Raw genomic sequence first — 12,900 nt, 5'->3', positions numbered from 1 at the left:
CTGTGCTGAAGTGATAATGTATTTTTCGCATTGCTTTGTCATAATTGTTTGTGGGAAAACAATTTCAACTGCACATCATTAGTATTTTCCTTCCGTTGCTTGCCCAAGGGGTGATACGTTTTCATCTGTGGCTAAGATGTCATTTGATGTGGATAATTAACTCCCATTAATGCCCTATACAATTCCAATCAAAGCAGCTTAAACTATGTTCCCACTTTCTCTTTATACACTAGCCCTCTCTCTCTCTCTCTCTTTATTTCTCTGGACATGGAATAGACATCTGTCATCACTACTGTGTGAACTCCAAGGCTTGCACGCTATCCAGTAGTGGATATGTGGAGTGTGTGTGTCCTGCCAGGTTTGAGGGAAACAAGTGCGAGGTGGACAAGTGTCTTCGATGCCATGGAGCGCCCTGCCTCATTAACGAGGAAACAGGAGATGTGGTTTGCAAGTGAGTGCTTGGTATCTGCTCATCACCCTCTCATTCCTTTTGCTATAATGCGAAGGCTTTATTGCCCTCTTAATTTAACAAACAGCATTTATCCTCCTAAATTAATTGGACCATGCACACTAGAGCAATTTAGGTTCTGGTAATGTCAGTAAATTAGAAGCCAGGTGAACTCGCTTTCTTTATATGAATTATGCATATGTTTGACAAAGCCACCACTGAGTCCTTTTTCTTTCTTGTAAAAGTATAGCTTCTGCTTCTTGCTAGTATCCATTACTTCTTCACCCTGCAGTTGCACAAATGGCAGAATAGCACCGAGCTGTCAGCTGTGTGACGGATATTGCTACAATGGAGGCACCTGTCACCTGGACCCCGACACCAACCTGCCTTTCTGTCAGTAAGTCACTGCTTAATGGGTGAAGGAAAGTGGGGGGAAAAAATGAATGTTCTCCACTATTATTCACACTCAAACAATACTGTTGCCATTCAAATACTGGCTCTGTGCCCCAGAAAGCATGGCCTTAGATCACCAAAGGGTGCCATTTACAAGATGGAAGTCTTCCTCTGGGGAGGAAAAAAAAAAAAAACCTTAAGTTGAGGGAAGGTTTGATATCACTATGTGGAGGCCATGGCACAGCAGGGGGCTGAGTGCCAGTACACCATCTTATGCTGTGAGACACCTCACTGTGGCTTAAGGTTTTTAGGCAGATAAAAAATGGTTTCAAAACCCCTTCAAAGCTTGCCATTCTGAACATATCACACTGTTCCTCCTTGCAGTTAAGAGCTGATGTCAGGCCTCTCTGACACTCTTCAGTAGTAGGTTTTAGAAGTTTGCTCTCTAAAAAAAGAAGCTGAGGTATGTGTCAGTGGTAAAACATGCCATGAAATCCCATAGCAAAAAGTTGAAACAGACAAAAGCTTGACTGGCAGTTGCGAGGAAATCATTGTGAAAGATGACTCAAAACGCTGCTCGTAGATTTATACCACCTCAGTTATAATCACATGCAGTACTGTGTTATCTCCAAGGAGGAAATTGGAAATCCATTTCAAAAGCCAACTCTCTATTTTTTTTTTAACTGCCCATTGTCCACTATAGTTAAATTGAAATTTGCGGTCATCGCTCGTAAATTCCAGGGGATAGAATCAATTTCTATGCAAATGATCCCATCTTATTCGATGAGGTTAACAGATCCTGATAATGCGGTTTATTATTTGCTGCAAAGAACAGAGATTATATGAGATGATGGATATGGCTATGTTTGGAAATCTTAATGTTTGACCTTAATACTCTGAGTAAATGTATATTTCATCAAGCTTTTCCTAAGCAAAAAGCTTGCAGGGCAGAGCTGCTTCAATTGTAATGATAACTGTATAACTGCAACTTATCTGCATTATACACTAAAAAGGTTAAGAGGTTTTTCAAAAATGCATTAGCTCAACAGTAGAAATGGCTACAGTAAACATCCATGTCCTCACCATCATTCACTGAGAATTATTGAATTATTTTTCTTGAAAAGCATTACAGCTATACAGTAGCTCTTTTTTTTCTTACAATTGGAAAACTGACTTCATACAACAGTATTTTTGTCTCAGTTATTACTTGGCTCAGGTGCTCTTGCTGAGAGGCTGGCTTCAATAGTAAGAGTAAGTCTTTTTTTCTCAGATGAAAAGATGTTCTTGATGTGGCGCAATGTTTGTGTCCCTTTGCCTGTCATTCTGTTCCTGAATAACATTCTTTACAACCCAAGTATGGCAGTACTTTTAAAGGATGTCTTTACAGAATTAGCAAACACAATTCGGTGGCCCTCAGTTTGATCAAGTCCCATTTTCTGCTGAGATTAAAAGACACAATATGGTTTTATGGTTACAGTTAATTATTTGGTTAAAGTTTGGTTAAGTTTGGTTGGCAATATCTAAGTTGACTATTTTAGTGCAAAGTCAGCATACAGCAGCAAGTTCTGGGTTCAGATATCTTTACACATTTTTTGGCAACTTGAAATACCACACTGATACAGTCAGGGAACAAGTTGAAACATTTTTCTGTATTATTGGTCAAATTGCAGTAAAGTTATAGAGAACCAAAATCATGAAATAACCTCTGGCAGTCCTGAAGTGACTGGAGTAACTGTGTCTCCTCAGCTGGCCCACAGAGTCAACTGGATTGTCAAGTCATGACTTGCAAATGTTGGAAAGGAATTTTGAGTGAATAGAACCTTGAGGTCCTACGTTTTATGTTTTTCCATTTCTCCTACAATGTATACGTATGTAACATCTTATATTTTGGGCGCTTTTTTTTGTCATTTCTAGGTATTGAGAATGAAGTGAAAATTATGTTTTATTTTTGTGTTGTTTTATTTATTTACCGGGCTTTGTACTTAATCTTCATATTGCAATTGCACACTATTTTAGGGCTGCCTCAACTAAAGATTCACCTAGTCAACTAGTAGTCATTAGTTCAAGTCATTAGTCGATAAGTCACTGCATGTTTGTAATATTAATTTAATTATTCAAATATATATTTTCTGGGGCATGCAAAAAGCAAGGCACCTGTTAATGAAAATGCAAAGTGATCATGTTAATTTTCTGAATTTGTTTATTTCAACATGGCATATGGCATCATAACTCTTGTTTAATTAAAAATAATTTCCTGCTTCATGCCTGAACACACCATAGTTTCTGAGCACAGTTCCACTGCTCGTTCACTCATCTTTGTTCTGGTACTTAATCCGGTGCCACTTCCTGTAAGTATTTTCCGCTGATTCTCTCCTGACTCCGGGCCTGAAAACCTCCTTCTCTCTGCAATCTGAAACTCCTGCACCAGAAGCATAAACTTCAACTCCCCTTACCAAACTTCCGGTACAGCAGAGCTAAGAGTGGGTTCCAGTTAGCAGCGTGTTACAAGAGTAAAGGTCTCATTGACTAGTGGATTAGTCAGCTATTAGGGGGCAGCCCTACCTTATTGTAGGAAAATACAGATCTCAGAGGCGAGCCCACAGTCTCTTCTCTTGCAGATATTACCCTCACTTGGTGAGCAGTGAAATTGATTTGTGTTCATATAATTTGTTTTGCCAATTTACCTGATGCAGACAAAACAGACAGAACTGAGAGGAATTAGTGTGTCGGTCTCCATTCATCAAGCAACCAACAATTCAACAGTATACATTCTCTGGGCCCTTTTATCACTCCCAACACAATGTTTTGCAGCTGCACGTCAGGGTTCAAGAACCAACGTTGTGATGAGCTGGCCAACCCCTGCGATTACTTCTGTCAGAATGAGGGGATGTGCACATTAACAGCTCTTAACAAACCACGCTGCAAGTAGGTCCTTCTCACCTCTCCAGCTGTATTCAGAGCCCACTCACCCCTTTTGTCTACACCCCCCACCCCAACTCCATCTGGCTCCATTTCAGCCTCAGCCCAGCATATGGGCTGTCTGTCACAGTGCGGCCTTGTAGCAACTTATCATGTAATAAGTGCTGAATACAGCAATGACTTATTGAAGTAAAAGTAAACTGAAAGATAGTAAAGTGACACTGAATTTCTCACAGATTATTATTGATCTTGGTCACTTTTTAACTGCCATTAAGTAACTACATTTTTATTAGTAGAAGATGTTTTTTAATCACTGTATTTTAAGTTTAACCAAGAAATCTCTGAGATATGTTATGTCTTTTGCAAGAGATAATGTGCCAAAATGGCAGATAAAATATGTCACTAAGTAATGCAGTAAACTAAACTGCATTGATGGAATAGGCATACATTTTGAGAAACTTAGTGAGGTAGAAAAAATAATTAATTAAATTAATTAAAATTAATAAAGAAAATTTACACCACCCACATTTCTGGACATTAAATGTGCAGCTACCACCAGAAGCCAGTTAGTACCGCATAAAGACTTAATGGAGGAAACAGCTTGCCTGGTTCAGGGCTCCCTAAAAACTTCACCTGTATGAACATGGTTTTGCAGACTGTAACTATGCATGCCTCCGTCTGAGCCTGTTCTCTGGTTTTCCCTTTATTTATGTATTTAGTATCACACCTAAATGGAAAGTGATCATGTGCCTTGAAAGACTATTTGGATTGTCTGGCTTCAGCAATCGTGTGACATGTTTTATGAAGAGGGAATCAAGTCCAAATTAAGCAGCAAACTGTGCTGGATGAAGGGATGAACCTCAAATATTTACCCACAACACAGGTGTTCAGGTCTCTTGTGAAGCTTGTTGAGTGTTTTATTTTTAGACATTTGTAATTCATTATTTTTAGTTTATAATTTAATAACATAATTCAGTGTTGACTTTTGGGTTAACAATTGCTGGTTTATCCAAAAAGTGAAGAGACAACCAAACATGAGCCAATGAGAATGAGACTAAAATGTCACTCCTTGGTGAGATACCAAGTTTTTAGGGAGTCCTTGTCTGGGTGTGTTCAAATGTAGCCAAATTCAGACCATTTGGTATCTCTGCTTGTTAGCTTGGCACATGACCCTGTGCAGAGTGTTAGTTTTACACAGCTTTTTGTATAGATTAAACAAACACCAGGCCAGCTGTTTCTAGTCTTTGTGCTAAGCTAAGCTAACAGATGCTGACAGTAGCTTCATGTTTATCATACAGACATGTGAACATTTGTTTCTTTTGTATTTATATTAAACTAAAATTCTTTACCCAGAGCTCAATTTTTGCTATTTTAATATTTACTAGTTTATATTTATGTATTAGCTAATGAGGCACTTATTACATTATCAGCTGCTGCATGACTCTTTACCGTTGCTGCCCCTCACTGCCACCCATCCACTCATCTCATGCAGCCGTCACCCAGTACACAGGAATCAGGGGGAAACTGACATGGGACACTACCTATGTGATGTGGGCATCAGTTTGTGCATTTGCAACCTGTGCATGACTGCAAGTTGAACACGTTCATTACTGACCCGTCATCATGTGCGTATAACTTACTGGGCTGAACATCTCGTCAGTAATTGGTGTTTATTTTTAATGCCTTCAACAGAGGTTAAAAGAATTTCTTCATTCCTTGAGGAATTAGTCTTTTCGCGGTTTATGCCTCCCAAAGGAGATCAAACTCCCCGTTGCCCCCAATTTCCCATTAAAATTCATGTTGCTGTGACATTTCGTGTTATTAGGGACTGATTCATTTCCAGAATGTATGGGGCTGCATTCTTTTTTTTTTCTGATTGCCCGATGTTCTGATTCTTAGAGTGCATGTAATTTAGAGTAATTTCATTCTGTCACCATCCAGTCGCACCCCCCAGATCAGTCATGCTTTACAGACCCATCTGCGTCAGTCGTGTGAAATTAGATATCACCTCCTCTAACAAGGGCCATACATCACGCCCATCGGATCCCATTGGAACACAAATGAGATGACGACTTGTTGTCCCGCTCATCTTTTGATTTCTCCTCCACACTGAATATTCAACATGTAAATTCGCACACTGTTTACTGGACACCACATGTATACGCTCAGTGCTCTCCGTCCAGGTGATGTTTATTGTCTGTGTTGGATCAAAGCCTTTCATAGAAAGATCATAATGTGTTGTATATGTAAACCACAGTCACATCATGATGTAGTTCATTTTGCAAAGGTGCTTTCTCAGTACGTCTTTCTGCTAGAAAAAAAAATGTATTCTAATGGTAGTTCATTTTTACCTTCTTTTGACTTCGTTCAGATGTTCAGCCAATTGGGCAGGAACACAGTGTGAGAGACCTGCACCTAAAAGCAGCAGATCAGACAATACCAGCGGAGGTGAGTACTGGGAATGTCCAGAAGTTTTAAGATAAATCTTTCATTTCCTATATGAACAAATATCGTTTCTACAGTGCCCCCACTCCATTCCTGTTGGGCGATTACTTGCACACCTCAAACTATCACAGTTTTTAACATCCATCCATTTTTGCAGCCAAGTTTATACTAACTCCAGCCCATGTCACAAAATTGGACTTGATTGACACCCTCACTAAAAGTGGTCATTGAAGGGACTGTTCTGTCTTGAAATTAATTAAGTAATACATGGATATTTTTTTGATGAAAAAAAAAATCTGATACTGAGCTCTATAGACTGTTTTCCATGGAATGTCACCTGGTCCTTATTTTCTGAGATTTTTGCAGGTGTTCAAAATGGTGCACATCTTTACAGAATCTGTTCATTTACATAAGTACTGTATAGCCCATATGCACGGGACAGCTGTTCTGTGAATGGAGTGAAGTGTGCAGGCAGCCAAGCCCAAGGAAGAAAAAATATATTTTTGACAGTGACCTTTTTTGAAGCCACAGTCAGGCATGGCTACATACAGCGTGTCACTATCTGAACCCATCTCAGCTCCTTTGAGTCGTCACTCATCTCTCCACACCATCTCTCCTCTGTCTGTCTCTCAGGGAGCATAGCTATCATTGTGCCTCTGGTCCTGCTGGTAATCTTGATTGTGATGGTGGTGGCAGGTGTTTATATCTGCAGACGGAAGCAAAGGTAAGTAAATAAATAATAAAATATAAATAAAAAACTGCTTCTGAGCAGCAACAGATGATAAGAGATTCAACGTAACACAGCTTTGAAGATAAAATAAGCATCTTTGTATTATAAAGTTTGTTTGATTGTTTTAAGCAGAACATCCAACCTCTGCACCGAGCCTCTGATTTATACTTCAGCTTTTAGGTCTGCCTAGCAAAGTTATGTATTCCAAGTGTGCCAGGTAGTGTTGTGTGATTTATTGTGTGGAGCCACGTGAAGCTGTGCAGCATGTTGGCCTGCATGTTGGGATCATGTAATGATGGCTAGCTCAAACACACCTCAGGGGAAAGCGTGTCCAGAGGCAGCCCATGACGAACGGAGGAATTAACGTGGAGATTGGGAACCCATCATACAACATGTATGAAGTGGATCATGACAACCATGCTGATGCAGGCAGCCTGCTGAGACCCAACTTCACTCTGGACCCTCATAAGGTTGGCTTACACAACTGTGTTAAACTAACCACAGTGACAACAGCTAACTTAAGATTTACAGTTGTCTGAAAAGTTAATATTTTATGCAGTGCAACATCACATGACAAATAAAATTAATGCTAATTTTCTCATTTAACCAGAAATGTTTGTTGATTTAACAAGATCCAAAATTTTTCATGTTGTATTCATTACTGTCACATATGATTTAGTTATTAATAGGAAGCCTTTCCTCTAATAACAACAGATCATTTTGAGTTATTCATTTTAAATCACAGAATCACAAAACTTTTCTGACTTGTTGCTCAGTTATTTACAATCACTGGTGTACTACGTCAAAATCAGCACACAATGTTATGCATATGAAAGCATCTCACAGCTACATTATAAAAATCAAATGCCTTTCCATAAGTCTGGGTCAAAGCTATTTGTTTGATAATCGTTGATAATTAATCATGTGATATGACTATTGTGCTATGTGATGTCATTATCATGTTATATGACTGATTTAAGCTACATATGTGAATTTAACTTAATTTTGCAGCATATGCATTTTAAACTGATGTGCATTCATTTTTAGGAACCAGTTTTTAAACCCATATTTGAGTTGGCGTATGCAATCATACCCAGTAATACATTCTGGATCAATAATGAAGTGCTTTAAAGGGAGAGGAGAAAAGCTGATTTGATTGACCTTGATTGATGCCAATTACTCCTGCTAATTATGAAACTTGTTGCAGGCGCGTCACAGCTGCATCACCATCTCTAGTCATGAAAACAGTAACTTCCAACTGAGCCTGCACAACCATCTCTGCTTCAGCTCATACAATCTTGATCTAAGAATGCAAAGAAAATACTGTACGACAAGCTTTGTGAACATTCGTTTTTGCAGAGGTGCTGTTTAATTGCACATAGGAGCAAAGTCACCCAGCTATTCTTAACTATTCTTTAGCTTTATAAAAATAATTTGGTTTCATGTCTCTGTCCCAATAACTGTGACAGTGTGATATCTAGAACAGGGATAAATCAAATGCAATTGCTTCAGTTTTTCAAGAGACTTTGTTGACTCTGGCTCATGGCCTCAACCCCACGCCAACACTGAGCCTTTCAAATGAATCATAACACCTTTGCTGATGTTGTTATCGAGCTCAACTGCTAGAGCTTCAAGCCTCATTCTGTCGCTTCTTGCCCTGCCAACTTTGACATCTGCTATTGTCAGCCCAATCTGGCTGCATTATCAACAGAGGTATGCTGACTTGAATCTAAACTAGCTTCTCTTTTCTAAAGCACTCTGTTAGTCCCCCACAATCCTCCTCTTTAATTCTTTGGAGTTTTATTTTGAGATAAACATCAGTTAAATAGCCTACAATTAGACTGATCATCAAGTTTGTACATACTGTTCGGAACAGTAGATGACCACGCATAGTAACATGCATCAAACTGTCTCCAGTTAGCTGTGTTGCACTGTGAACAGAGGTGGTGCTTGTTGTGTTGCAGGGCTGGTGTGTACAATCCAGTGACCCCCGCACCTTGGGTATCAATTCTGTGCCCAAGGAGGTCATCCCCGGACAGGTGAATGCTCCAAATTTCACTTCATGTTTGCCCTCAAAATTAAAGAAAACAACAATCACCCACATATTTTACAAGTTAACATGATTTCGTGTACTAAATGTAAATTAGGCCAGTGTGAGCCAAGGTAACATCCACAGTCATCCATAGCTGTTTGAGATCCGTACTGAGATGCACTTCTGAAGTCAAAAAGTTATAACATGCTATTATGGGAAATTTAAAAATGTAGAAAACTGTGCTTGCATGCCTGCATGTTCAAATTGCTTTCTTCCTGCATGTTGCTGTGTTGATGTGCTATTGCTTGTTGAGTAACAATCCCCTTATACAATATGCATGAGTCTTGTTTTGTGCTTTTGCTTGTACTGCTTCATATAGTTAAACTCAGATGTTTTGCCTGCTTTGTCAAACCTTGATAATCTCAATGGACTTTCCTTAACGCTGCAATAATCAATATTTTCTTATGTTAACATGAACTCAAATGACAATGTGGAATGTGAAACGAGACTTTGCTTGTAGTGACGAACCCACAGAGACTTATCCCCTAACTCCACCCTTCTCAGCTCTTTGGAGTGTCTTAATCTTTCTCAGCTCATTGTTTTGGTTTGCTGTGAACTAGTCCACAAGCACTGCTCTTATCAGTCTTGTCCCCAGATGCAGCAGACAGCTGTTTTCCAACAAGTGAACATAGTAAAGCATTTATTTAAAATTTTATTTTAATTTTTCCTCAAGAGAAACATTTTTTCTCAAGAAAAAAATATTAGACATAAATCAATCAGGTATAGATGTCAATGCAACCAGAATTTTATAATATGATCTGGCAGACATTGTGTTCTCGGCTTGTTCCTCTGTCCCCATGTGGCCAAAAATCTATGAATGCAGCTTTAAGACTCCCACTGTTTAAAATATGAATATGACATATATAGACCATATATAGATCATAAATAAAATTAAATTTCCATCTTCTTCCCCTCCTATACAGCCCATGAACTACTCCAACCCAGTGTATGCAAAGATCTATATCGACGGGCAAAACTGCCGAAAGCCAGTCATCAGTATTGACGAGAGGAGAGAGCTACTCCCAAAGAAACTAGAGGGGACAATTCATGAAACCGCCGCATAGCCTAACTTTACACTTTGTACTTCTTTTTTTTACCACAGTGTACAATGTATAATACGAAGGAGGAAACAAGAAGTTTTCTATTTCCTATGAGGCTCTTAGGTCTTTCTGGATTAGCATCAGCATAATGTCTTTGTTGGTGTGCTGAAGAGTTTTATTTTCCATTTACTGTTTGCTTTCTAATGTTTGTCAGACATAAGTTATACAGCGCTACACTGCATACTGTATGACACTGAAGTAAAGCTGCTGATTTGCAAAAACTTTATTAACACCATAAGCCACACTTGTGCACAGTTTAAACCTTGAAATGCAGTGCTAAAATTTGTACCCATACTTGTTTCTAGTTTAAGTGTAATATGGACACTATGTCATTTTGTAAAGGTAATGAAGTGGGGCTGGCTGTTTTTCCGAACAAATGTTGTTTGTTTTTTTTTTTTTAAATGTCACATGATGTACGGACACAACTGAGCTTCTGTACTGAGCAGAGAAGATTGATATTTTTCAGGTTTTCTTTTTCTTTCTCCTCAGTACATGACAGATCTACCGACTGGATTTCCAGTGAATGCCATAATATCAATACAATCTTTTCTCACACAGTGTGTAATTCCATAGGTCTTCTGCCTTTTCCATTTCCACGGATGTCGAGCTCCGTCCACCCTGTTTTGACAGTAATATACCACATGAACTTATCTTTTGATGAAAGAGATTGAAGCCTACCTTGAATGTTCTCCGATCAGATTCCCAGATCCTGTACTGTACACTGAAAAGACAGATACTGAATACCATATTTTTCTAGGTCTCATCTATCAACAGATGGCTTAAAGATGTAGACAAAGAAGAGATTTACCACAGCTACAAAAAAGGTTATTAAGAGTTATTAAAAAACACATCTGTTACTTCAGAAAAGGAAGATGATAAATATAAGAAATTTTATAATTTTGTATTTGATTTGTATGTTGTTTGGCTGCTTGTATTTTGAAGAAATGTATTAAATGTAAGTAATTTTTATATAAACTGTAAATCGATATTGAATAAAGGGGGCTTATTTCCACTTTGTGTTGCTTTCTTAGGTCACAGCAAATCACAACACACCTTATCCTCTGTGTAAAGTTCACGTACAAAGTAGCTTGCATAAGACATCAAGAAAAGTATACATTTAGCCATATAATAATACTGTATGCTTTATATAAATAGAATATGTGTGTATTCCTATCAGCCTGTTCATCTAGTATTCAAAAGGGCAGTTGTTATAGTTGTGTATATTGTTGTTATATTTGTGTAGTTCACGTGGCCACTGACCTGACAAGTCAATCAACAGCATCAGGTCTGTTGCCTGTTGTGCAGAAGGACGTGGCTGACGGGAGATCATTGCCCTCCCTATGTGTGCTGGAAGGCCAGCACCATTCATTACCTGGTGGTGGGGACACAGCGTCAGTGCCACCTGCTGAATAATAATTCAGTCTCCTTTTACTTTTCTTACAATGGCTGTCTTTCCACACAATTCACCTCCTCCCTCACCATGGCAACCAGAGGAGGCGGTGGCACTTCTGCCCTCTCTCCTTCTGTCTGTGCTATCGGGTGGATCTGCCAGCACACCCAACCCACTGCATTTTGACAATGATACAAATAGATGCCATAGTTACCGTAGCTGTTATAGCTACCGTAATTGTTCTGCACAGTAAACCTCTGTAGCAATGTGGATGCCAGTTCCAAAGTTGATGTGGATATTGCTGAAATGCATTAGTCCATTGTACACTGATTGAACGCTGACCATTTTCAAAAACATGCCTGTAGGTTTTTAGATTGAAGAATCAATGTTCCTTTTTGTCCATATAGCCACTATCTGCAATGCATTTGTGGACACTGAAAGAGTGCAAACATAAGGTGTCTGATCCAGTTTTCAAATCTTCTCTTTGCCTTGCACACCAGTAAAAGTGCTGAGAAATTCATGTGGATGTAATTGGACCGGTTTCTTTTTGATAACGACAAGTTGGTGTGCTGAGGAGGAAAGTAGTACTGGACCACTGTGGAAAGCTCTTTAGAAACTTGAATGAAAGAATCAAATGCAGTGAAGCCCTTCAGTTGAACTGGATTTGTGTGTGAGGATTCTGTTGTAAACGTCATCTTAATCTCATTTATAATAATGGTCGATGGGGGCACGAGGGGATTTTTTTTTTGTTTTGTTTTTTTTTTTTTTTTTGCTCCATGCAATAACTAATAGTTATAAATAGTTATCACCTACTCCATGCCCTGTTTTCTCAGTATTGGATGTAAAGATGCAGTTCAAGGTTCTGAAAGTAATTAAGACAGCATCCAGCGTAAGGTTACTGGTCTTTGACGCATCTCCATTAGATATGTAAGAGTCCTGATTCAGTCGGTTAATTCACTCTGCTCATCACTCATGCACCACTCATGATCTCCTTATAATCTACCCCATTTATTCTAAGTAGTTGTTAGTAAGAAACTGTTGCCACAAATAGCATAAATTACATGGACTAACAGAGGTTGCTACTTCGTTCATCATCAGAGGACTCAGGCAGTTGACATAGAAAAATTTCCTGCATGGCCAGAAACATATCCTATCTGGATCAGTTGGATCGGGCTGTAGCCGACTGACTTGAGTGAATGCGGGAGGGACTCATAGCGCCAAACAGATCCTGATCCACAGGACTCGTGACTGAGATTGTACTGCCTCACAAGTCCTGTGGCTGATTTAATTTGGTTTCCAGTTTGAAGCATCTCCCAAAAGGTCTGGATAATCAAAGTCTGCCTTAAATCTTGAAGAAAAGTTTTCAAGTGTGTTAGTTAAATC

The 12,900-nt window shown here is 39.0% G+C and overlaps 1 protein-coding gene across 1 annotated transcript in view; it reads left to right on the top strand.

Moving 5' to 3' along the window:
- The window catches only part of lrp1bb (low density lipoprotein receptor-related protein 1Bb), a 138,246-nt gene extending 127,112 nt beyond the window's left edge, over nt 1–11,134 (top strand). The window contains exons 83-90 of the mRNA XM_046404484.1: nt 277–451; nt 741–845; nt 3,653–3,766; nt 6,132–6,208; nt 6,839–6,929; nt 7,255–7,405; nt 8,900–8,974; nt 9,951–11,134. Coding sequence (XP_046260440.1) covers nt 277–451; nt 741–845; nt 3,653–3,766; nt 6,132–6,208; nt 6,839–6,929; nt 7,255–7,405; nt 8,900–8,974; nt 9,951–10,091 — 929 coding nt within the window. The 3' untranslated portion in view covers nt 10,092–11,134. The remainder of the gene's footprint in view (nt 1–276; nt 452–740; nt 846–3,652; nt 3,767–6,131; nt 6,209–6,838; nt 6,930–7,254; nt 7,406–8,899; nt 8,975–9,950) is intronic.
- Nucleotides 11,135–12,900: the final 1,766 nt, after the last annotated feature.

Source organism: Scatophagus argus, chromosome 11, assembly GCF_020382885.2.
Source record: "Scatophagus argus isolate fScaArg1 chromosome 11, fScaArg1.pri, whole genome shotgun sequence".
NCBI classification, from domain to species: domain Eukaryota; kingdom Metazoa; phylum Chordata; class Actinopteri; family Scatophagidae; genus Scatophagus; species Scatophagus argus.
The sequence above is the reverse complement of the archived record's forward strand: the minus strand, read 5'-3'. Positions and strand labels throughout refer to the sequence as shown.